This window comes from Saccopteryx leptura, chromosome 10 (genome assembly GCF_036850995.1).
Source record: "Saccopteryx leptura isolate mSacLep1 chromosome 10, mSacLep1_pri_phased_curated, whole genome shotgun sequence".
In the NCBI taxonomy this organism is placed as follows: Eukaryota; Metazoa; Chordata; class Mammalia; order Chiroptera; family Emballonuridae; genus Saccopteryx; species Saccopteryx leptura.
The window spans coordinates 51,744,805-51,770,894 of NC_089512.1; the positions used below are offsets into that span (position 1 = coordinate 51,744,805).

The 26,090-nt window shown below is 46.8% G+C and overlaps 1 protein-coding gene across 5 annotated transcripts in view; it reads left to right on the forward strand.

Annotated features, from left to right (window-relative positions):
- The window catches only part of SRGAP3 (SLIT-ROBO Rho GTPase activating protein 3), a 259,881-nt gene that overhangs the window by 204,875 nt on the left and 28,916 nt on the right, over positions 1–26,090 (forward strand). For 2 of the 5 annotated variants that reach the window (XM_066352028.1, XM_066352031.1), the window contains exons 11-16: positions 4,764–4,791; positions 7,243–7,329; positions 13,942–13,972; positions 15,074–15,134; positions 16,837–16,914; positions 23,903–24,037. In XM_066352028.1, coding sequence (XP_066208125.1) covers positions 4,764–4,791; positions 7,243–7,329; positions 13,942–13,972; positions 15,074–15,134; positions 16,837–16,914; positions 23,903–24,037 — 420 coding nt within the window. Of the gene's footprint in view, positions 1–4,763; positions 4,792–7,242; positions 7,330–9,730; positions 9,834–13,941; positions 13,973–15,073; positions 15,135–16,836; positions 16,915–23,902; positions 24,038–26,090 lie in introns of those variants that run through there. The other 3 variants (XM_066352029.1, XM_066352030.1, XR_010747260.1) reach the window with 3 other exon arrangements.

Consider the following 26,090-nt stretch of genomic DNA (forward strand, 5'->3'; position numbering starts at 1 on the left):
AATCAGATGCCCTCAATTTAGAAAACAGGTTGTTCTTTGAAAAAAATAATATCCTAGATGAGCAAGTGTGTTTTTCCTGCTCCCCCGTGAGTGCAGTCAGATGCAGCCTTGATTCTGTCCTGGCCCGAAACAGCCTTAGTGAAGTGGTGGTGGTAGAGAGTTTGGGTTGGCATACCTCCCGGCCCATTCGGTCTTCCAAGGCTAGCTAGCCCTCTACTGCACCTTGCTCTGAGATGTGTTTTATCAGTCCTTCTTCGAAGTTTTGAGCTGAATAACAACAACAACAAAAAAACTTCAGGAAGATGCAGCTTGGGAAATGTAAGGGCAGTGAAGCAAGAGCCATCTAGCAGGCTCGCTACAGTCCTACTTTCTAATAAGTCAGCAGTGGAAAGCCCACTGCGTTTCTTTTGATAACTGGCATGGGGAAGTATTGAGGTTTTTGTTTTAGACTAGTTTTTGATTTACAGAAAGGTTGCAAAGGTAGTACAGAGTTCCCATCTACTCCATGTCCAAGTCCCCCTATTATTGACACCTTACATTGGTATGGTAGTTGTCACAATTACTGAATACTGGTACATTATTAACTGAAGTTAATAAATTACAGAATTACTGAAAAATAAACAAACCTGAAGCTGAGATCAAATAGGAAAGATGTTGTTCACTGCATGATAAAGATTTATGTGGATTCTTAGGGCATTGGGTGAAAAAGGGAGAATTTTCAACCAGGAGAATTTGTGTTGACTTGGATTGATAAAGAACTTGCCCATTGGGCAAGGAGAGGCATGGAATAAACAGGCCAAAGAAAGCTCAGAATTTTGACTAATTCATTCTTCCGAGTGTCAGGGGATGGCTCACCTTTACCTGAGCACATTGACTTCCATTCTGTAGAAAGCTCTTCTCAGAGTGGGGCTAGGGTATGGTTATACCTCCATCAATGGCCTTCTTATTTCATCTAAGACCTATTTAGTATGAGGAGAAGCAATTGGGAAATTTTGAAAACAGGTAAGAAATGTGTGGTTGGTTGGAATACTTTGAGAAGATACAAGTTGTTTGTGTTTTTTAATGAAATATATTATCATGTCAAATGCCCCAATTTTTCCCAAGTACTCTTGCCAGCATGGCTGAAAGAAAACATAAGTAGAGGAAACACAGCGTCCTTTGGATCACTTTCAGTTAGAAATGAATTTTTGAACACGATTTATCGCAGACACATAAGTAAAAAAGCTCTTACATGCCTCAAATTGGCATTCTTTATTATAAATAATATCACTGCCACATCTTGGGAACAAGAGTGCCCACTTGTTGTATGCCTTTGGCTGTTGCTGTGTTGTTTCATTGGCCAGAGAATTCTTAGTTTATCACCTGAGTCTTAGTCCTTTGACCTTTATGTTGCTCTGGGTAGTGTGTGAGCTCCAGGGCTTGCACCCAAGACACAGATGGTTTTGCAATTTACTGAGGCCTCTGAAGGATGAATGGTGCATCATCTGCAATAGGGACGGGACATGACCTTTTCAGGCCAAGAGCTAATAGCCCATCACAGAGCACAGCATTCAGCAGGACCAGAGAGTCTGACCTTCTAGAAAATAACTGAGCCACTGACCATAAAATATTTCTTTTTATTCTCAGCAGGTCTCAGAAGGTAATGGGTAGAGCATTTTTGATTTCTGAGATTTGTTAGAAGTTGAGACAATAGACTCCAAAAGACATTGGTGATGGGGTTCTTGAGAGTTGGAATGTGGTCTAAAGCTAAGGACAGTGTGTTTGAGTCCTTGTCAGAGGAAAGTCTGCCTGGAGTGTGTGCTGATGTTCCACTGCAGGACCGAAGCCCTTTGACCCCTGCCTCCCCACTCCTCACCTCCTTGCCCTGTCTGTTCGTTCACCTGTCCATTCGTCTATCCAAAAATACAGGAAAGACAGGCAAGGTTCCTGCCCTTATGGAGAAGGGAGACCTCAAACAGTAAACAAACTATTAAGTAAGGAATTATAACTGTGATAAGTGCCATGGATGGAGATGAAGAACAATTGTGTGTATGGGAGCAGGCAGCACTGGGGTGACCCGCTTTAGGTGGGTGATTTGGAGAGGCCTGAGACGGGAGGTGCTGGTTAAGCTGAGACTGAAGGAGAAGGTGTCAGCTACATGAAAAACTGGGAAAGAGTGTTGGGGCAGAGGGAACAGCATGTGCAAAGGTAGAAAGGAACGTGCGGGTTGGAACTAGAAAAAGGGCAGTGTGACTAGACCATCCTGAATATATATAGAGGAGTGGGCAATTGGGAACCAAGAGGAGGTGGAGCAGAAAACTCCTCCCAGGTCCCCTTCGTGGGTCAGGGCAGCACAGTTGACTGCAGCCCTGAGGGGAATGACGTTCTCAGGGCAGGCCACTGGTCTCTCTCCTTTGTGGGTTGCCATTGGCTCCTACTCAGGGTCTTAGGCTACACGAAAGTTTCGCCCAGATTGGTGTCTGGAAGGAATTTGCCCCAGTCTCCAGACACACGGTCTAATTAAGCAGATCAAATGTGTTTTGGCTCTTTTCTACTTTTCTGTTTTGGTCTTTGGCTCCAATTCAACCAATTTCAGTTATCCTTGTAACTGCTTGTGGCTTTAGTCAGGAATTACAGAATTGTGTGTCACTTTGCTCTGAGTTCTATTTTCAGATCTCTATTACTTTCTCTCCCTAGCCCCATTCAGCATTGCTTTCTGTAGCGAAAAATGCTCGCTTCATTCTTTTAAAAAGTCCCTGTCGTGTGAATGCTGGATGGAATTCTAGTCTAGTGTTGTGCTGTCCAATGTGGTAGCCACTAGCCACATTTGCCTATTGAACACTTGAAGTGTGGCTAGTCTGAATCGAGATGTGTAAAATGAACACCACATTTCAAAGAGTTAATCCCCCCAAAAGAATACAAAATATCTTATTAATTGTTTGTATTGATACCTATTGAGATGATATTTTTGATATGTTAGGTTAAATACAATACTGTATATTATTAAAATTAGTTTCACCTGTTTCTTTGTACTTTTTGTAATGTGGCTACTAGAAATTGTGGCCTGCATTATCTTTTCACTGGGCAGCATTGGCCTAGAGGTCCTCCACTGCTCCATGGAAGAAGTGAAGTTCTGAACCACGCTATACGGAAGAACTTCAAAAGCCTTAGGCTGAGTGAAAGATGCAAAACGCAAAAGACCACGTATTTCATTATTCTAATTGTAGAAAATGTCCAGAACAAGCAGATCTATAGGGACAGTGAGTGGATTAGTGGTTTCCAGGGGCTCGAGGTGGGAAGAGGGAGTGACTACATATTGACCCAAGGGATCTTTCTCATGTGACAGAAAACCTCTAAAATTGAATTGTGGGTGACAGTTGCACAACTTTAAATTTAACTAAAAAAAAATGCTTGAATTTTACATTTCAAATGGGTAAATTTTATGATATGTGAATGATACCTCAAGAAAGCTGTTAAAAAAAAGTGGGGGCAATAGATATGAGTCTGGGATTCCAAGGATCCAGATGTGGGGTCTGAAAATAAGATTAGGGATCCTCAGTAAGCATTTGATCGCCAAGAGGGTGCACAGAGAGAAGAGAAGAGATTGTGATTGTGTGTGTACCATGGGGGCATCCCAGCATTCAGAGGTTAGAGGTTGGGCAGATGAGGAAGAGACAGGAAGAGAGACCGAGGAACACAGGCACCTGGGAAGTGTGGAGTCATGAGAAGCAAGAGGAGATGCTTTATCAGAAGCAGGGAGCAATGAAGTGGGTTGAATGGTGCTGAGAAGTCAGAGGAGACCTTGGATTCAGCCACACAGCCGTCTCCGTGGGATGGTAGGGCTGCAGTGGGGTGAGGGGAGGAAGGACAAGTGCCCCTGGACAGCTCCTCTGGAATTTCTTCTGTAAAGGAGAGCTGAGAAATGAGATGTAGTTAGAAGGAGAAATGGGGTCAAGGGGAGGTTGAAAAGCTAGGATATACATAGCCAGACATGTTTTTACGCTAGTGGAAATGATCCAGAAGGGAGGAGATTGGTGATACTGGAGAGGAGGGAGACACTTACAGGAACAGAGCTCCTGAGAAGGGTAGAGGGATGGGACCCAGAGCACAGGGAGAAGGCTTGGCCTTTGGCAGAAGTGGGGTGCTTCCTCAGGAGTAGCAGGTGAGTGGGTGGGTGGGTCTCTTGGAGGCAACACCAAGACCTCATGTTACTGCTTTTTCTCCCCCACTAAGGAAGGAGCAGTCCTCAGCTGTGTATGAAGGCAGCAGGGATCAGGGAGTAGCAGTTAAGGGACAACAAGAGGCATCTATGGCTGGTACACTTTAGGACCAATAATTTTTGTTGATATAAAGCAATGCATAGTCATCAGGCTTTAGTATACATGGGTGGAATCACCTGAGGTGCTTGTTAAAATGTAGATTCCTGAGTTCTTATCTCAAAGATTCTGATTCAGGAGGCCCATGGGAGAGCCCAGAAATCTGAATTTTTAACAAGCATCCCAGGTGATTCTGATGCAAACAGTCAGCAGGCTATAGTTTAACAATCACTGAAAAATGTATGTGAACAATAAAAAATGAAACGTGAACATAGCCCTATGAATAGGAGGCACTTTGGATTTGATAAGAGGCAGTTCTTTCCAACAGACCTTAGGCGTGATTTGGTTCTTCATTTCACAAATAATTAAGACCAGTGTTTTGTTGTTGTTGTGGTGGTTGTTTTTAGAAAAGATGAAGGTTCTCTGGTTAAATAATAACTAAACACCAATATCTACTTTCCTTTCCAGGGGAGAGAGCAGAATGTGGCACGACCAGGTAAGAGCTGGGCATCTTGTTCCCTCTCACCTGCTGCCCTGAGGTGGGGAGTGGGAGGAGGGAGGAGGAGCAGAGGAGGGGGAGGGGGAAAGCAGATGCTGCTGAGAGCTCAGACAGGCTGGGCTATTCTTAGAATGGGACAATTCTCCGCCACTCTCCCGAGGAGATGGTGTTTTAAAGGCTGCTCTGCTGGTTCTAGCCTTAGACTGAAGCCATACCCCCTCCAGGCTGGTGATGGGGACAGGGCTTTCAGAGCTGCTATGGGTTAGTGGGGTATCCCCCCTCAACTGCACTGTCCATTGGATGGGACAGTAATATATATTGCAGAGGCTGTGGGGTTGCTGTTGATTTGTCTTCCCATCTGTATATGGCTGCTGAGCAAACTGCCCAGCTGAGGCGGGGGGCCCAGCCCAGGGGCCCCATTTTTCCAAGGCTTTGGATTTGGCTGGAATTGCACACATCTGGGCATATGCATGCGCATACCCACATAAGCGTGCACAGGTGCCCCACTGCCCGCACCCTGGCTTTGGACCTGACCCGCACTTGGATGGGGAGTCCCTTGTTGGGAAAATAACAAATGGGCAACTTCTGCTTTCTCTCCAGCTTGCTCAACATTACCCTTTGCGCTTTTCCCTGAGCAGACCAGAGCCAGTGAACACTTTCCACGCAGCAGCTGGTAGCTGATGGGCTGACTTTCGGCGACTGGACCTTGCCTCTATTTTCAGAGAGTTTAGCTCCATAAGCAGCCCTGTCCCTGCCCAGGTTGTTCCTTAGAGCCCATCTGTTTCCGAGTGCCCAGCAATAGCTATCCTGCTGCCCAACATGAATTTGGCCATGACCTAGAGGCCCATCTTTTCCATCAGGTGGCGGTTTGAGAGCTACCTTTTGCCTAATTCTGGGCCTGGTGACGTGATGACATCCTTTCCCCACAAATTCTTTCCTGGTGACCCAGAATCCTAGAAAGCTGTCATACTTGGCAAGAGAGGGGATGAACCCTTACCTCTCTCCTCATCTAGAAGGGAGTTGGCTAGAAAGAGGCTTGGAAAGCTCTGGGTTCTCCATTTGCTGAGCCCAGGATGGCAGAGACTGGGGCTCTCTGCAGGATTAGCCTGTGCAGCTGTTCCTCCGGGCCCTGAAGTCTGGGAACATCAGGATGACTCATAATACAGGCAAGGACCTCTGGCACGCAGGCTGACGGATGTGTAGGGGGATTTTCTAAGAACCATTTATAAATAGACCCCTTATTTATTTATTATTTATTTATTTGTTGGCAAAAAAAAATAAATAGTCCCAAAACAACAGAAGCCACATTTCACACCAAAATGGTGAAACAGATGGGGGATGAATCGAGCCGTCCCGTACTTCCTCTTAATTCCTAGAATTTCTGTTGGAAAGGTTTATTCCAGCAGGTTGCAGGAGAGAGCTGTAATCAATCCTTGGCCAGGTCCCAGGGTCTACCTCAGAGAAAAGTTGAGGATTTTTTCAGTTTTGTTTTGTTTTTTAATAAAGTCCAATGAGATGTTGTCTTCTACACCCTCTTTGACCTAGGGCCTGGGAAATCCGAGCTAAGATTATTGCACCTCCCACTGAGACACATTGCACTAAAGTGAAAATCCAACTCTCTGTATTCTGGCCCTTGGCCAAGGTCAAAGTCAACTTCATTAGTAAACTAAAAGCTTCCCCTTACTTCCACAAATCATTTTTAACTTGTGCAATGGATTGTCAACTTGGTAATAGTATTTAAGTTAATCTGAAAGGCCCTGGGTGAGATGTTTCTATACTGTGGCTCTCTGTATCTTCCTAATTTCCTGCCCAAAATCAGTGTCATTGTGGATGATCATTTCAGCAGATCCTCTCAGCCAAGTCCCCGTTGGCCTTGTATAGATGGTCCAGTTTTTGCAGATGGGCTACAACACATTATTGTTTTCTCACACTGAAGATCCTTATCTTATAATAGCCCAAATTTGTAATAATCCTGTAATTTAGGCTGAACATATGCAAAATGTCAAAGCCAGAGGCAAATGTAAGGTTTGATTACGGTTAGTCAAACTAAAAACTGGCTTTCCTAACCCAGGTTGATTTACCCCTAATGTCTGGATTAGAGGTGAAATCACTGGAGATTTCTCTCCAAACAGGTGCAACCCAATGTACAACCATGCACAGCTTCCAAGAGCCTGCTTACCATTGAAGTACAGTATTGCCGCCATTTTGGATGTTGAGAGCCATGTGTATTGGGTTGTCTAAGGAAGACTCTAATCATTGACCTTTTGGTTACAGAATAATTCTGAGGCTAAGTCCTGTGTTGCCAACATATGTTAATTTTCATTTTGGTTGAAAGGCAGAAAGGGGACATTGGTCTCTGGTTTCTCTTTCTTCCTCTCTGTGGCTTTCTCTGTTCCTGTTTTCCCTGCCTCTCTTTCTTTCTTTCCTTTTTGCTCTGCATCTAAGCAGCAGAAGAGATGGAAGGCTTAGGCTGCCCCACTTTCCTTGGCTGAGCTGCCCCCCTGCTCCCCACTTTGTGCCCCACCCATCATTTCAGTAAGTCGCTATCGATTTGATGTCATGCAAAGTTGGGATAGCTACGTTTCCTTGTCAGAGGTTCCAGTCAGTGCACAGAGCACACACAAAGAAATAAATCCCGGTGTGATTCAAACAGCCCTTTGCTTTCTGGATTGGGTAGGAGAAATGGGAAAAGGTATTCTATTTTCCCTTTATTTCATTTTGTAAACTTAAAGGAAAAAAATCCTTAGGATTTATTTTAAGAAAATATACCAGCTGGGCACCAGGATCTTTTGATACTGAGTGTTCAACACTTACTTGCATTAAGAGTTTCTACTCTTTTTGGCCATGGGAACTTAAGAGATAATTTAATGCTACTACTGGATGTTCTGTGATAAAATCAATTTTTCAATTTCACACTCACACCTGAAACTGGAGTAGGAAGAGCTGAATTCTATTCATCCCCGTGACCTTGGGCAAGTTTCTTAATCTCTCATCCGCTCATTTGCCTTATGTCTAAAGTGGGTTTAATAAATCTTGCCTAACTCACAGGGTTGTTGTGACGGTGTCATACCATGTGAGTTAAGGAAATGATTGAGTACATTCAAAAACAGAAACCCCAAACACTATGAGGACAAGGTAGTAAAGTTGCTATCTTGAAGTTATTTCTAATTCCAAGACTTGAAACCTATGGCCTTGTGTCACTCTCTTTGACACTGTCTTTTGGAATTTGGAAATTTAAAAGCAAAGCCGTTGTAAGAAATACTGGCCCCATATACCCACATCCTCAAAAAATAAGTAACTGACAAAAAAGAAATGACATGGACTTAGCTAACCAAATTGACGAAAGATCCAAGATGGGCTCGAAGTAATCTTGCCTGTTGTTTCTTTTCAAAATGTTGGTCTGTGCTATTATTTTGGTTCCATGTTTGGGTGGCATGATATTTGGATTTAACTGTATCTTTGCCCATGCATGTCCTGGAGCTAGCAGCATTTGCTCAATACTCACACGCCGAGGAGAAGTTGGTTAGAGTTTCCAGGATGGCTGGGCTACTGAGGAGACACGCACAAGGCCAGTGAGAAGAGGCAGCATGACTCTCATTCACCTTGATTGGCTTCAGAGCCCATAAGATTTGTTTCCCATTTACAGAACTCAATCAAGACCTGGGGACCAGGTCTTTGCTCATCATGTGTGAACATTATCTGTGCCTGGCAGGGTCCCCTCTTGTTGCTTCCCAAATTGTGAACCAAGCCATTTGAAAATGAACTGCCTCTTTTGATGAGGGGCCCTCCTCCAAACCTCAGAGCCCTTTGCCCTGGAAGGCTGGCACATTTAGTCAGGCCAACTTGGGTGGCAAAAGATGAGCAAATAAGCCAACACAGGCATATGCATGGTGAGCAACTCTGGAAACTGGTCCAGTGTTTGTGGCTGTTTCACTGCTCCAGGTGAACTGTGGTGTGGTTTCCCCTCCCTGTGGCCAAGGGGGGCGCACAGGGAGTGGAGATACTAAAGCAAAGCAAGACACTTTCAGCTTGACCCCATGGGTCCTCCCTGGCAAGGGTTAATGGGAGGGAGAGCCCTTGGCTGGGCATGAAGAAGTGCCCTAAGTCTCCATGACTGGCTCAGTGGGAAAAATCTTAGATTTGGAGCCAAAGAGGACTCCAATCTGAGTTTGGGGCCTGGCTCTGCCTGTTTCCCTCTCTAGGTTTTGGTTTTTGCCTCTTTAAAATGAGGCCATACATACAGGACTGAGCTGACATTAAGTGTAGTAATGGATTTAAAAGTGCTTTAATCGAAGTGTACTTGACTAAAGAACAGGATATAACCAATCCTGGGTCATTCCAGGACGCCAAGGAAGCTGTAGCCTCCCTCTTGGCATCAGTTTCTTCATCTCTAAAATGAAAATAATAATTGCCTGGCTCTTAAATCAATGAAATAAAGATTAGTCAAGTACATTTGAAATGCCAAGCGGCATTAGGAAGATCAGTGCCCTGGTACACTGGGAGTTGAGATTTGGTGGTAAATTTAAGCCAAAATAATGAAAATTAACCCTTCCAATCATCTTTGGAAGTCTCTTGCTTTCTCAGGCTACAAATTACATCTCTCTCCCCTGATTCCCCTCCATCTGGTCAGCTTTGCAGGATGACAGCCTCTGATTGGAGGTTCAGTGGTTTCCTGGATATATACTATCTCCCCGCTATGATTTAGAATGCTTTTGTGTTATACAAGTGTTGCTCCCACCTGACACTGTGGGTAAATTAAGATCCCCTACACATCCAAAGGCCTTCAGATGGAGCATTGGACACCAATGTGCCGGGGGTTCAGGGGCTTCCATTTGCATTTTGTGTTCTCCTCCAGTCATGGGTTTAAGAGTGTCTTTCCCAGTTGTATGTTTACATTGGTTGCTTTCTTGATTTCTTTTGTTCCGTTTTCCCCTAGGCCCCCCTGTCTTCCCCCTAAACCACAGAAAATGAGGAGACCTAGGCCTCTCTCAGTGTGTAGCCATAAACTATTTAACGGCTGTATGGAAGCGTTCATTAAGGTACTTGCTGGGGAGCCGCAGAGTCCGCGAATGCACCCAATGTAATGGCAGCCTTTTTCCACCTCCCTTGGCCAGCAGCCCTGCCCCCACCACCAGAACTTTCCATCGTGCCCTTGGTCAGGCCCTATGGCAGAATAGTTTCTCCCCGCAGCCTGTGCTTAGCTTCAGTGAAAGCTTCTAACCAGAGCTGCTTCTGTCTCTGACCAGTTGCTCCTAAGTGCCTTCCCATGATTCTCAGGAGTACGATCACAGAGAAACCCAGTAAAGTCTACATGAGGCTGAAGTGCCAGCGCAGTGGTCCCCACCCGTCTCACTTTGTTGCTTTGGAAACTGTGGTCCTCACTAGCCAAAATGACAGTCAGAGAAACCGCTACCTTCACACCCACGTCTCCCAAGAGGGCTTGGTTGGGAGCAACACAAAGAAAATCCCTGCAAGCAACAGTGTGGTTTTATTTATTTATTTGTTTTAGTTAAGAATGTACCAGCAAAGGAACCAGAAAACTTGTGTGACAAAACGCCCTCCTACCTACCTTTGCTTCTTGTTAGGCAGTTTGGGAAAAGAGAGAAGAGCTGAGGCAGTCCTTTTAGAATTCCTGGTTAACCCTTGGCATCTTAAACTAAAAACAAACCAGTTTACCTTGGTGAGTTTCTCTTTTCTTGCTTCTTGGACATAAAGGGTACATGATCAAGCTATCCCAGGGAGAATGGCCCAGGCAAGTTCAGATGGTGCTGGAGTTGAGAAGGGCAGCAGGTGAGGGAGAGATTGAGGATGGGGAGACTGAGGCTAGGAAGATAGATGTACTCTTAACATTAGTCAGGGGGAGCAAGAGGTAAGGTTTCTGCCAGATATTCCAGAGCTCACCGCCATCCAAGGAAGATGCTTTCTACAGGAAAGGAGACCGGTGGTGTCAATGAGAGGAAAGTACACTCTTGGGCGCTGGGGAAAGGATAGTGGGCCACAAGTTGAGACTGCCCAAGTGGGGAACAATGGAGGCTGCTTCAGGGTCTCTCAGAGGAGTGAGGGATTTGGGGTCCCAAGAGGTGGGGTACTGCTGAGTGCATGAGGAAAGGTATTATTTGGAGGTGTCCTGAGTGAGCACTTTGCCAGCCCATAGGTCATGAGAGGATGAGGCTGTGTCAGAAGGGTCCTTCCTTCTTCAGCCTCCCTCCTCTCTTTGCTAAGACTTCACCCTGGACCTCCAGAACGCCACTCTCCATAACTGAGCAGGGACTGAAAGGCATGTAAGCTGTTCTCCGTACTCTCAAGGGACTTACCGCATCAGTTGGGAGGATTTCACCACAGAAAGCTGAAAATGTAAGGTGATTCAGATAAGCACTTGGTGACTCATCCCTGTGGAATTGAGTTCTGTGCAAGCTTAGAGAGCAAGAGGAGCTGTAAGCTCTGGGGCACAGGAGGCTTCTAGGGACTTGCGGGGAGCATAGGAACAAAGCAGGGAGGAGCAGGACGGCAGAGTCCCTGGAAGAGGCAACAGTATGAAGAAAGACTCAGAGACAGGGACACCTTCTCTAATTTGCTCAGCTCTTTGGAAATGGGTGATTAGTGAGACCTTGCAGAAGGACCTGACTCCTACCTGACAGAATTGGAAAATAGGTATTCTGTCTAATGAAATAGCCTTTTAGTAGACAGCTTCTATATAACATGTGTAGCTATCAAGTCATCTGACTTAATTCCTCCTGATAAAGACATCAGAACCCCTCCAACCATATGAGTTTGGAGGTGGTCACCTTGGGCAGCTACATTCTTATTCTGAATATATAGCTATGGCTTCAGTTGGCCAGTCTTCCTTAGAGCCTGCAGCATGGCCTTTGTCAGTGGTGCCAAACTCTGTACTAGAATGGACTAGTCTTTCAAAGCTCAGCTTTGCAATGCCACTGGAGGTACAAAGTGGCAAACGGCACATGCCAGAGAGGTTGATGGACTAGCTCTGAACAGAGCCCCCAGAGAGGGACACCCCAGCACACCGAGCCATGGCTCGTTGTTGAAATAAGTGCACAGCCTCCTCGGGGGACTATCTGACTGTAAAAGAAAGAGGTATGTTTGTTAAACGATTGTGTTTCTGTGTAGTTACAGTGTACTTAAGCCACACACTGCCAGTGCAGGTTAGCAAACTTGTGCACCCACTTAGGAGCCAGGCAGTGTGTAGACAAGCATGCATGCAGCATGGTCTTCCTCTCAAGAATTGTTAGTTGTCAGACAATGAAAAGGCAGTATAATATAGTCAATTCTTCAACCTCTGTGGAAAGAATTGAATTTTCTCTTATGATTCACATGCTGTCTGGAAGAACATTCTGCATGGGCGGACTAAGAATCCCCAACTCTGAAATGCCAAACCTGTGAAAGGTTTTCCAATACAGTAACATCGCTAGGACTCCATGATGATAATGGTTTAGAGGGACCAGGAAGCATCCCCAAGTTAATAAAAACAGATAAGTGTTGTTGGACTTAATGTAATACATTTCTAGGGTTCTACCTGAATTGACCCTTTTCACAACCCTTGATTTTTCTCTCCTCTCAGATAGAAACCCAATTTTTATTATAAAATTTGAAGCCCCGGAAGTCGGCCCCTGGGGCAGAGGGGTCCTCACCTTCTTTCTATAAAATGAGAATGGTAATTACCTCCCTCTAGAACAGGGGTCCCCAAACTTTTTACATAGGGGGCCAGTTCACTGTCCCTCAGACCATTGGAGGGCCGGACTATAAAAAAAACTATGAACAAATTCCTATGCACACTGCACATATCTTATTTTAAAGTAAAAAAACAAAATGGGAACAAATACAATATTTAAAATAAAGAACAAGTAAATTTAAATCAACAAACTGACCAATTTTTCAGTGGGAACTATGCTCCTCTCACTGACCACCAATGAAAGAGGTACCCTTCCAGAAGTGCGGCGGGGGCCGGATAAATGGCCTAAGGGGGCCGCATGTGGCCCGCGGGCCGTAGTTTGGGGACCCCTGCTCTAGAGTATATGAAACTGTTAGCACCACTGAGTGTATAGCGGTCCTGTTTCCCAAGCGCTATAGCACCATGGAAGTGTCAGCTGTTATTGTTGCCATTAGCTGTTAGCAGCTTGCTCACAGAGTCCCACCTGACCAGGCTGTTTGCTCAATGCTAGCATTCAGGTAGCTTTAACCAGCATTATGATGATTCCCGTTTATGAGATACTGGCAACTGGACAGATGACAGCAGCTAGAAGTTACATAGTCTCCAGTTTCTCAGTTTGGCCCCCTTGAAAGCCTGGATGAGACATAGCACCCACCCCAGAGCCTGACCTGCTGAACTTATGGCAATAAAGAACACTGCTCCCCTGAAAATGGGTGGCTTCAGTGGCTTTAGAGAAAGCAAAGGCAAGATCATGAAGGCGTTCTGACTCTACCGCCCTCCCTCCTCCAGGGTCTTTCTCAGCTTGAGGTTTCCTGAGGTGTTCTTAGTGCTAGTGTAAGGGTCTAGGAAGGAGAGCAAAACCGTGTGGAGACCTGGGAAGAACCATCCAGGCTGTTAGGTAGGGAAGCTCAGGAAGCTGTCTGGAATTTAGATCAGGCAGAATCCTGTTGGGACCTATCAAGAGGGCCTGTGATAAACATGTTCTGGGTAGAATTAGCTTTTTACCAAGAATGAGGTTTCACGAGCTTGCAGGGACAGTGTTACAGTAGACACGTGAAGGTGTGTGTTCCTCCTTCCGTGGGCAGCTGGACCAAACTTAAGGGGTCTTAGGTGGCCTCTCGCCCATTGGTGAGTAAAGAGCTGCTGTGCTGAGGGGAAGCCTGATACAGGATGAAGAAAGGGTTCAGTGCACACTGTTCCTGCACCGTGACAAGGACTAAAAGAGGTCCCCGTGTCACCTGGTGTCCAAGCAGCCATGCTGGAAGGCTGGCTGGGGCAGGGGCCAGAACCCCAAGAGGCCCCGAGACTCAGGGCCTCCCCCCACGGCAGGCTGGCTGGCAGTCTCCCCAGGACCTTTGCTGGCTGCCATTGCATTTTGGCGTTCACGGACTCTGAAGGATCTGCTTACCCTAACTGATCTTACTCCTGCATAATCTTTTCTTTTTCTCCTGCTCTGCTGCCTGTTTATTTTTTGTTGTCAGAGGAAGAAGAAATGCTCGAACCAGGAACCAGGTATTTACTAGAAAGGTCCGTTAGCCCCGTTCAGCTGGACAAAACCTGTCTTTAGTACTGTCTTCTAGAACAGGGCCCACCTTGCCTGTTGCCAGTGGGTCCGGTTTATTATTCTCTCGCTGACCACAGTTAATCAAGAATTCACAGGTAGGGTATGGAGGAGCCACGAAAGCGTCCCAGTGCCCTCTGCGGGGGCCTGTTACATACGCCTTATTGTCTCCGCAACCTCTGAGGAGGCTACTAGTTGAATTTGGCCCCTTTTAAAGAAAGTTTTAAAAAGATCGTATGCTCTTTAGTGACCTGAAATAGCAGAAAGGCCAACCAATCAGAGAATCCAAAAGAAAAGTGCCCCTTGCCCATCCCTTAGTGGCCATGGGCCAGTCAAGGAAGGTGTCATTGAAAATACAGTTGTTCCCCAGATGCCTGTGTTTAGAACTGCATCTTATTTAGCCTGTTTGACAAACGTTGGCCACTCAGTGGTCATGGGCTGACATTAGCTGCATCTAAAACCTTCCTATATAACATGTTTACTGTTAAACAAAGTACCTATCTGAATGTTTAGGTTGTAACATCCTGAGTAGAATTGCTCTTCCCTTCTCTGAACTCAAAAGGAGCTCTGGGGCCAGCCTTGCTTCTCCCGTAGTCTGTTCTTTTTAACTCTGGCATCGGGTACTACAGTCCTAGGAGGAGGCCTTGATCCTGCTTTTTTCTCCCTGAGCGCTAGGAGAATAGGGTTGAGCTGAGGCAAAGTGGAGCTGGAGGCAGAGAACTCTGCAAGAGCAGACCCCGCCCCCTCCATGTACTGGGACCGCCCTCCCTTCCAGATTGCCTGTCAAGCCTCCTGAGTTCTGATTCCTTCCCAGCTGAGTAAGAAGACAGAGCATTTCTTTAAAATTATCATAACTATGCCTTTTCTGCACATAGCTAAAGATTTTTCCATTTAACTGTTTGTGGAGACTTTAGGATTAGCAGTTCTTTGCTTGTTTTCCTACTAATCTGATGGTACTAATATTCTGGCTTGAGTTTATAATCTATGTTTGCAATATCTGTTTTCCCGTGGTGGTTGCCAAGCCCAGTAAAACTCACAATTCTTTTCTTAAGGATTCGGGACAAGCTATACCGCTTGTAGTTGAGAGCTGCATCCGATACATCAATTTATACGGTAAGCTCAACTGTGGGGCAGTGTGTTCAGTTCTCTCCAGCACGGGTGCTAGGCTGTTCCCATAGGAAATGAGATTCTAATTCATCTGGAAGACTTCCTGTCACTGCTCTGCTTCTGAGAGGGAAACACTCCACGGGACAGCTGCTACTTTGAGTGCTATCTTGTGAGCCTAGTGGGTTAGGGAATGGAAAGTGGTGGTGAGAAGACCCAGGAACTAGGAGAGCCAAGGAGCAGGGAGAGCATGGACAGGAGAACCATTTTAGCTCCCTCCTCACCCCCACCCAACCCCAGAGCTCTGTGCTCTGAGCACTGATTGTAGTTGGCCAGTCAGTCAGTTAATACTGCAAGTTTGCAGTAAGCTCCATGAAGGAAATACAGTGCCTGGGGTTTCCTGACCACAGTAACCCCAACACCTAACTTGTACTTCCATCGATTCATTTATTCATTCCTTCAAAAATATTGTTTCTGAGTGCATAGCAGGCACTATTTGGACAATTGGAAATACAGGCTTGAACAAGATACCAGTAGGGTACCAGCCATAGATAGGTTACTTTACAATTAGAAGGGCAAGGAAATAAACAAACAGAGAAATAAATAATGTAATTTCAGGTAGTGGTAATGCTGGAAAAAACTAATCAAGCAGGAGTAGAGAATGACTGGAGGGAGGCAGGCCTGGTTTGGCTATGGTGGTAAGGAGAGACCTGTTCGAGGGGGTGACTAAGACTCGAGTGAGTGGAAGAAGCCAGCCATGCAGTCCAGGTGGAGAGAAAGGCAAGGGTAAAGGCCTGATATGGGACGATGGCCACTGTGGCTGGACAGGAGTGGGCCAGTGAATAGGTGGTTAATGAAAGAAAAAAACCAATATCTGTTGAGCACATGCTGTGTACAAACCAAACTCTGATGAAAGCCTGCCTCTTAAGAGTAAATACTTTCCTAAATTATGATGGGGAGAGTTGTTTTATATAGAAAAACTGAATCCCAGCGAAAAGATCAGAGCCTTCCCGCATGAATTCCCAGTTCAGAGGAGGGAGGCCTTTCGAGTCCCTCGGTCCTGTAGGTTGCAGTCCTATCCCTACTGTTAGGTCAGGTATCTGGGTCTCCTTCGTTCTGGCTTTGCGGAAACACTTAAGAAAACAAGGTTGTTTTTCTTTAATAATCTAATCTCCCCTAGATTTTTGATCCCAGGCCAGCATGTACTTTAGCTTTTCTTGAAGGAAGAAAATGTCCGTGTTGTGGGGGAAGGAAGGGTTGAGGCAGTTGTATTTATCCTTCTTGTTCAAAATCTCCATGGCCATTCCAGTCACACAGCATTTACAGATTCAGGCCAAGCGCCTGATGCCAATGCAACTGGTAAACTCAGTAGCACACGCATCAACTTGCCGGTGCTGGCTTTTTGGTTAAATTGGAATTTAACCACCAATCCAGTCTTGATATAAACTTCTTGTGACCTTTTCCTCCAAGCCCAAATAAGAGGCACAGACATATGAAGCAGGATATGTCTGAGTATTTTGGCCAACTATAGTTCATTGCAAAGGCTATTTTGGGCTTCTGCCAGGAGACCTTCATTGGGAATGACTCTTATAAAGGATAGTGGGAGAAAGAGACAAGCAGTAGGGTGAGTCATCAAAGTGTCCGATGGGGTGACGAACTCAAAGCCTCATGGCATTTTTCTCTTTCTTTTCTTTTTTTTTCCCCCTCATAGGACTCCAGCAGCAAGGGATCTTCAGAGTGCCAGGATCTCAGGTTGAAGTCAATGACATAAAAAATTCCTTTGAGAGAGGTAGGTGCAGAGTGACCATCTTACACTTGTGGCCAGGGGAAGCCAGGGTGGGAGTTGGCATGTGTCCTAGAGCTGGGGTATGTATCAGGGCTGGCTTGTTTCGACATCTCTTTCCAACTTTGCGTTCAGTGACTTCACCTTGGTAGCTTAAAATCAGCCATAGTAGGAGTATTTACACCACAGAAATTGGCACACAGTAAGATCTTCTATTTTTCTTTTTCTCCTCCAGTGAGCTAGCACACATGGGTGACTTTTTATGGTGAGCTGTACAGAGGTCTCTGGGAAAGAGGGTCTTGTAAAGCACGATGGAACAGTTACGCTGTGTTTTAGAAAAGTTGGAAAAACATAGATAACATTGAGTGGCTTTTAGAATATCCTAATTTTTAATTTTCCATGTAGTGTTTTTTTGGCAAAGGTACACATTAGGAGGAAGAGATCATACACTCCTCTCAACCCTAGTGAGTTGACCTCATTTTCACTTTAATTAACTACAGATATAAAAGCTTATGAGAAATGAAGTGTCCACCAGAACAGGAGTACATGTGGTGTATTTGGTATTGCCTTCCTTGGCCTGTACCAGACATAGCTGGCCAGTGACAGTGTCCAGGCAAAGTAAAGACTCCCTGGGTCAGGAAGAGTTCAATTGCCTTTTTTTTGAGAGAGAGAGAAAGAGAGGTGGGGAGGATTGAGATGAGAAGCATCACTCCTAGTTGCTTCACTTTATTTTATTTTAAGGTTTTAATTATTCATTTTAGAGAGGACAGAGAGAGAGAAGGGGGGAGGAGCAAGAAGCATCAACTCCCATATGTGCCTTGACCAGGCAAGCCCAGGGTTTTGAACTGGTGACCTCAGCATTCCAGGTCAACGCTTTATCCACTGTGCCACCACAGGTCAGGCCTTTAGTTGTTCATTGATTGCTTCTCATACGTGCCTTGACCAGGGGAGGGGGGCTCAAGCTGATCCAGTGACCCTTGCTCAAGCCAGCAACCTTGGACTTCAAATCAACAACCTTGGGCTCAAGTCCAGGTGGAGAGAAAGGCAAGGGTAAAGGCCTGATATGGGACGAAGGCCACTGTGACTGGACAGGAGTGGGCCAGTGAATAGGTGGTAGAAGGTCAATATTGATTAATGAAAGAAAGAAACCAATATCTGTTGAGCACATGCTGTGTACAAACCAAACTTTGATGAAAGCCTGCCTCTTTAAGAGTAAACACTTTCCCAAATTATGATGTGGAGAGAGTTGTTTTATATAAAAAAAAAACTGAATCCCAGCAAAAAGATCAGAGCCTTCCCGCATTAATTTCCAGCTCTAGTGGAGAGCACAGACAACATGATGGAGTCAGCACTTTAGGCTCAGGCCAGCGACCTCGGGATCATGTTGTTGATTCCACACTCAGGCTGGCAAGTCCATGCTCAAGCCAGTAAGACCATTCTTTAGCTGGTGACCTTGGGATTTCGAACCAGGGCCCTCAGCGCCCTGGGTTGACTCTATCCACTGTGCACTACCAGTCAGGCAAGGGTTCATTTCTTAATATACCTCTGCCTTTAATACTAGGTGCTTATCTCATGTCCTAAATAATAACTTTGCCTCCAGTTTATCAGCATTGTGGAAGGATAATATCTCCACAGTCTACTTCTCTTAACTCATTTACTACCTTTTCCTCTGAGTGGTTCTGATATTAAGTTTGGGCAGAAGACCTCAATCCCATACACATTTCCCCACATATCACATCCCAATTTACAAAGCACTTTTAACCCACTGTTCTAACAGCTTTGGGAGGTATATGGTTATCCCTATTGGCTGTGCCCTGAACAGACCTCTCTGGGGGTTCCAGACCTAGAATTCTGCCTACTTTATTACAGGACTCCCTAGAGGGGCTGCCTCCTGTGCACACTCACCCCCTTCCAAACCTCCCAGTTTCACCCTGAGGCCTAGGTCAGGGTGGAGGAAGCATTCTGACAGCCCCAGGCAGTCACCACTATAGCGCCCAGCACAAGACCTCTGAGGCTCTAGGCACTCTCACTTGGAGCCAGGTGTAGACAACAGAATTTGGCTGGATGGGGCACTCAGTGACCTCCTAGGGTCCAGGGGAGCTTAAGATCTGGAGTTCAGCCCTGGCCAGTTGGCTCAGCGGTAGAGCATCGGCCTGGTGTGCAGAAGTCCCAGGTTCGATTCCTGGCCAGGGCACACAGGAGGGGCGCCCATCTGCTTCTCCACCCCTCCCCCTCTCCTTCCTCTCTGTCTCTCTCTTCCCCTCCCGCAGCCAAGGCTCCATTGGAGCAAAGATGGCCCGGGCGCTGGGGATGGCTCCTTGGCCTCTGTTCCAGGCGCTAGAGTGGCTCTGGTCGCGGCAGAGCGACGCCCCCTGGTGGGCAGAGCGTCGCCCCTGGTGGGCGTGCCAGGTGGATCCCGGTCGGGCGCATGCGAGAGTCTGTCTGACTGTCTCTCCCCATTTCCAGCTTCGGAAAAATACAAAAAAAAAGAAAGAAAAAAAAGATCTGGAGTTCATTCCAGGATTTTGAGCACTTAGAACCAGAAAGCCCCAGAATTCCCCTGCTCCAAATTCCTACTCTACTCATGCATGTATTCATTCGCTTAATCAGTATGCATTGAACCCTCCACTGTGCTAGGTAATGGACTAGGGCCTGAAAATACAATAGGAGCAAAGAGACAGTCACTGCTAGTGGGGAGCAGACAGCATGATTGGAGTCAGCACTGGGTAGCATGCCCAGCTTGGATGGGGCGGGTAGGAATAGCAAAGCCAGGAAGTCTTCATGGGGGAAAGAAATGCCTAAGCTACACTTAAAGAGTAAGAGCCAGGGAACGGGGACTCCACACCAAGGAACAGCATGTGCAAAGGCCACAAGCAAGAGGTATCTCCCATCAGCATCCCTGATGGAAGTATCACTCATCATTCCCTGAGCTTCTCTTGACAATAGTGGACACCCCAGTCCAGAGCTTTGTTTCTTCATTTCCCCAGCTCCTTAGCACCCCAACTGCCCCATTGTAAGTGAACAGAGACATGGTCTGGAACTCTTGTTCATCCCATCCTGTGAGCTCATTCCGTTACACAGAATTCCTTGAATCTCATGTGTAACTCACTGCATGGTGCCTCGGCCTGGCTAGCACCCCGCCTGGCATTTCCCTGCTTCCTCATGTTCTGTAAGTAACCTTGTTGTGCTCAGCAGCCAGGCCCTAGCCCTATTCAAGAAGCTCTGCCTATTTTCCTTCTTGAATGTGATTTTCTGTTTAGTACCTTCTGTCACTTGCTTGGGTGCCTCGCAAGGGTGACATGAAATTTAAAAGAATTTTCTGCTCCTGGCAAGCCTTGAACCACCCCAGGCAGAGCCCTGCTGGGCTGAGATTACCTGACCCAAATCTCAGCTGCAAAAAAATATTTTCTGCTTTTTATTTGCATCACATAGACAGACGGCTCCTTTTGCACTCTCCACCATTCCCAAGTGAATCTCATTCTTTTGCCAGCCTGGTCCTTCTCCACCTGAGCCTACAAGGAAGCATGGCTTATTCTAGTAGAATCATTCTTGGTATGTGTCTTTGAAGAAAAATTTGTTCCTGGCATCTTTGGACTGGCTAGTGCCCAGATTTCTCCCATGTTCCTTTCTGTTTCTTGACATTCACCAACCAACTTCCTGGGGTTAGTCTCCTTACCCAACTGACCCTCGGAGTCACCTCCTCTCACCTCCCTTGGAAACTCTCTGAGTTTCTCCACCTCCTCACTCCAACAACAACCAGGTGGCCAGAGCCTGCGCAGGGGGCTTCCGCTTTCCCACTCCTCATGTCCCGCATGCTCTAACATATGACAGAACTTTCTCTCCAAAATCAGTTGATGTCGTGTGTTTTCCCTTTCTCTCTTTTAATTTTTAGAATTCAAATCCCCCAATCCCTCTGCAGGGTGCCTGACTTTTACCACATGTTCGGAGATGGGGGCTTCCTCCTCCTTGGCCCCTTTCCCCAGAGCAGATGTTGTCACTTTCATTTCTTGCATAAGACTATTAACAGGAGCACCCATCTCTTTTCCCTATTCTTCTGGAAAGCCATTTATTATTTCTAACCCCACTTTCTTTTTCTTCTGACACAAGTCAACTAGGGTTTTAGTTGGGATTATTATTATTATCCTTATTATTATTATCGCTGTCAATACATCTTAAACTCACTTCTCAAGTTTTGAGATCTTCTTGTGATCTTCTGGCGAAGTGAAGGAAACATCAGGAAAGGCAGGACAGTGGCCGTGCCCGGCGAGGGCTGTGGCTGGCTGTCTCCCAGGCCGGTGTCCACCTCTCTGCTTCCCCCGCAGACCAACATACATCCTCTTTGTACGTCAAGATGAGGGATCTGCCAGCGGCCTCTCCTATGCCGAGGGTGGCTGGAAAGGGAGCCAATGACCCTTTCTCTCTGCCCAGATCAAGGCAGGGTTTGGTTTTGGGGCTAAAGTCACAGCCCTTAGGGACTGCCACATTCTAGCCTTGACCTGGCCCTTCAGAAACTAGTTCCTGCCCCAGGAAGAGGGATGTGACCAGGAGACATAGGAGGGACTGTCATACTGAAGGGCCTCAGGAGGGATGTGACCGGGAGACATGGGAGGGACTGTCATACTGAAAGGCCTCAGGAGGGATGTGACCAGGAGACATGGGAGGGACTGTCGTACTGAAGGGCCTCAGGAGGGATGTGACCAGGAGACATGGGAGGGACTGTCATACTGAAGGGCCTCAGGAGGGATGTGACCGGGAGACATGGGAGGGACTGTCGTACTGAAGGGCCTCAGGAGGGATGTGACCGGGAGACATGGGAGGGACTGTCATACTGAAGGGCCTCAGGAGGGATGTGACCGGGAGACATGAGAGGGACTGTCGTACTGAAGGGCCTCAGGAGGGGCTTGCGTGGACCTGTGACCATAGAGAGCTGCCCTTGTGAGAGAGACTCCCTGCATGCTTCCTGCCATGCCCCAGTCTAGCAGCGAGCTCCCCTGGAGCCTTCAGGGCCCACAGTGCCATCTGCTCTGCTCTGGACGCAGCTCTGCCTCAAAGCCTTCGGCAGTGCCCAGGTGAGCTGGCTGAGAGTCAGCTCTGGGTAGACCGTTTGGTAACAACTCCGCTCCTCCAGGACATTTGCTAGCTAAGTGCCAACACTCTCTCGACTTGCCTGTAATTGTCCTCCTGGAGGAAGCCATCATTCACACAAACTGTCCTGCTCATCTTGAGCTCTGGAATTACATTAATTTCTGGAGCCAAAATTGAAGATGCCAAAGGTCTAGGCAAGGAGGAAGGAATTGCTGGACAGCTCCTTTTATGAACGTAGTGTCTTCTGAGAGGCAGAGCAAGAGTGAATGGTGCGTGTATATAGTCAGTATGTTAATCGTGCTTAACAAGGGGAGCTAATATGAAGACAAAAATCCATGCCTTTTGCATCCTGAGGCCATAAGATTAATGTGTGGTAATAATAAGGAATCAGCTTTATGTAGTGCAGAGTTTTAGAACTCTTCTGGTCCTTCAGGGTGCCGCAAGGACTGCTACTGGGATGGAGAGGGAGGCTGAGGAGACAGTGCTTGGGGCTCTTCCCTAGTTCAGCTACGACAGCTTTCTTCTGTATGTTGAGCACTGAGAGGAACTCTTTTCTTGGAAGAAAAATGTTGAAATTCTGCTTTAAAGGGAGAAGGAAAGGAGGAAGGAAGGAAGGGAGGAAGGGAGGGAGGGAGAGAGGGAGGGAAGGAGGGAGGGATGGAGGGAGGGAGAGAGGGAGGGAAGGAGGAAAGGAGGGAGGAAGGAGGGAGGGAGGAAGATAGCTAGGGTGCATGCTGGCAAGCGGACAGACAGAATTAAAAGGTAGAAGAAGGAATATCTCCCAGGCTTACAAGATCTGGGAGCTGCTCGTGTCTGCTTTTTACCACATGAATGTGGGCAAGTTGTTTCACTTGCTGGGGCCTCCGCTTTCTCATAGGAGAGAAACTGTGGGCACTGAAGTCTCCGGGGGAGCTTGCTGCTAGCCTGGGCATGGCAGTTTCTTGGTGCCCTGCAATGCTATCGAGGGGATTAAGAGATCGCATATGCAGATGTGCTCTATCAGTAAAGGCAGTGACTGTTTACATTTTCTTTCTGCCTTCCCCATGAGAAATTCTTGTAGGGGAAGTGTTCTCTCTCTTCCCACGGGCACATCTGAGAGGTCACCCCCTGGAACACCAGTGTCTTGGCTGTCACACAGGGTTATTGAGGTTGTGCACTGACCAAGGGTGCTCAGCCAGAAGCAGATGGAAGGAGAATGTGGCTCAGGCTCTGTAGGCCCCAGCCCTCATTCAGGAAGGAAGGCAGCTCTCTAATTTGCACTGCAGCATGCCGGGGCTCGCTGGGGCCCTGGCAGGGACACATGCTCCCTTCCCCGAAGGCAGGGTAGAGAGGCCAAGTATGCATTGCCAGTCCTGCTCATCATTTCTGACCAGTCCTGGAGCGCTCGGGGCTGTTCTGGGAGGAGGACGAGAAGCCCATTGTGCAGACTTCTCTCAGCACCTTCAGGGAGGTGACATGTTGCCCGCTGCTTCCGCTCACCTCCTCCATGGAGCTGTCCTGGTGGTGAGCTAGCTCAGCCCCTGATAAACAGAAAGTGCTACTCTCCTGAGAGATCATTTGCCCTGTTCGAATGGCGACACTTCAAAAGGTTGACAACATTCCGTGGGCAGGATGATGGAGAAGCATTCTCCTGTGCTGCTGGTCATTGTGGAAACTGTGCAACCCTGCTGGAGAGAAAGCAGATAGAGCAGGTGTAAGTTGATGAGTGTAAGTGAAGGGTGATGGGTGGTCATTATTTTATTTTTACATTTCTATAAATCTGAGCCTTTACTAAGTCACTTGCAGGGTGAACTGTAAACTTGCTGTGTTGAGGAGATAGTCCCGTCCGCCCCTCCTCCATTTGGGCTGGCCTTGCTCGTCTACCCTCTGCCTCCTCACCACACTCAGTCATCACCCCGTTTTCTTGCAGGTGAAGACCCCCTTGTGGATGATCAAAATGAACGAGATATCAATTCAGTTGCTGGCGTTTTAAAACTGTATTTCCGAGGACTGGAAAATCCACTCTTTCCTAAGGAAAGGTTTCAAGATTTGATATCTACTATTAGTAAGTATTTCCCAGGTGGAAGGATCATTTCCTTGACAAATCTTTATTGAAGTTGGACAAGGGGCTCATCACTGTGCTAGGCACACAGGAGGGACACTGTGAAGGAAGCAGTATGGCCCTTCTCCTCACAGAACTTAAAACCAAGTTGTCGACATAACAAGATGGTTTATAATGGAAGAGCCGGTGAGCATGGCACAGCCCTGGGTGTGGAAGAGCTCAGAAGAGAGGAGAGGAAGGCAGTTTCTCAGATCATAGCTGAGAGTGAGATGATCAGAGTCTTTAGGAGGCAGGGACACAGGGATCCTGAGAAGGTTGGGGACATACCAGTGGGCCAAGCAGGAGGGTGTCCCTGTCCCATCTAGTGTGTGATGCAAGAGGCTGGAAGGGCAAAATGGAGCAAGAGGGGGAGACCTTGAATGCCTTGCAAGGAATCCAGAGATTTTCCCCCTGGGTAACGGGGAGCCAAGGAGGGTTTGAGAGTCAGGTCAGCAGCATGTCGAACAAGGGAAATTGACTAGGGTCTTCCTCTGATGCCACTGGCCATCAAGTCCTCCTTGATTGGTATGTCTGTGGATGAAGTCAGGAGCAGGGTGCTGGGGTGCTGAAGTAAAGGTACCTTGACTCTAAGATGACAAAATCCAAGGCAACCTTTTGGGAATGTTTTAAAATTAAACTTTTAATACTAGCATATGAGAATGTTAGTATTTGGGAATAAAGTCTTTAATATGATTTACAGACAATTATCCCACACCCAGTTCCACTAGGGATGCTTCTCACAGTGCCCCTAGAGAGATTGGGAGTCAGGAGGGTGCCTGAGGTGGTGGTGACAACCTAAGGAGGCTTGGCCCCTCTCCTCTGCCTTGTATGAAAGGCCCGCCCTCCACCCTCTGCCCTCCACACGGCTTCCTGTTCATCTGCCCAGACCCACTTCAAGCTCCAAATCACTCTCGGAAATTCTAAGCCACAAAGGTTGAACGTTGTCTGAGCCCTGTGTCACTTGCTCAGCTAATGTTTCCAGAAGCCCCAAGAGTCCAGTTCCTGAGCAGGGTCCTTAGCAGGCAAGGTCGTTGACCTCTGGCACAAGCTTATGACATTGAATAACTTGAATCACACCCTGAATCATCCGCAAGAAAGATTGTCCCTTCTCAGTTTCTTCCCAAACCCTATGATTATTTACATAAAGGAGAAAACTCCAGGGGTCAGTCTCCCTTCTACATGGAGAGATAGGGCCTCAGTTCCAGTAACTTTGTATAGAATAATGTCTACCTGTAATTTAGTTACATTGTGTTGCTTGTATTGTATCTATTTTTATGTTACCTTCTAGTTATGGCAGGTGATCCTGGTTTCTCATTTACAGAGTGAGGCCAAGTCTCCTTTTTAAATAGTTTTTAAGAAAACAATTAATAAATCATAGTGGACATGGTACTAGGGCATGCTGGCTGAAGTTGAGCACGTGGAGGGCAATGGAGTCAGTAAAGGTGCAAGGGCCTTAACTCTGTGGGAAGGCTTCACCGAGGCTCTCTGAAGCCAGGCCTTGGAGGTAGGCAGGAGTGTCCCCAACAGAGAAGAGAGATCAACAGTGTGTGCAAAGGCCCAGGGGCAGCCACATCCTTTGTGAGAGGGAGATGGTGGATAAACTGGCATAGCACAGAGTTTCTCAGTGCGGCACTATTGGTATTTAGGGTAGAACAGTGCTTTGTTGTGTGTTACCTATATGCAGGGCACTTAGTATCTTGCCTCCTATATGCCATTAGTGTCCTCCAATCACTGTGACAACCTCAGAGACTGCTTCATCTACTTGTAAATGCCCTTGGAGGTGCGCTACTATTTCATCTGAGAAGCATGGCTCTAAATCATCTTCAGATACTTTGGGAAGGGGCAGTGACTAGGCAATGGGGCATACGTGGTAGGTTGCAGCCCATCTCGCAGGGCCTTGGATGCAGGGGAGGATTGGGAAAAGTGAGGTTTTAATTTTATTTATTTACTTATTTTTTACAGAGACAGAGTGAGTCAAAGAGAGGGATAGACAGGGACAGACAGACAGGAACAGAGA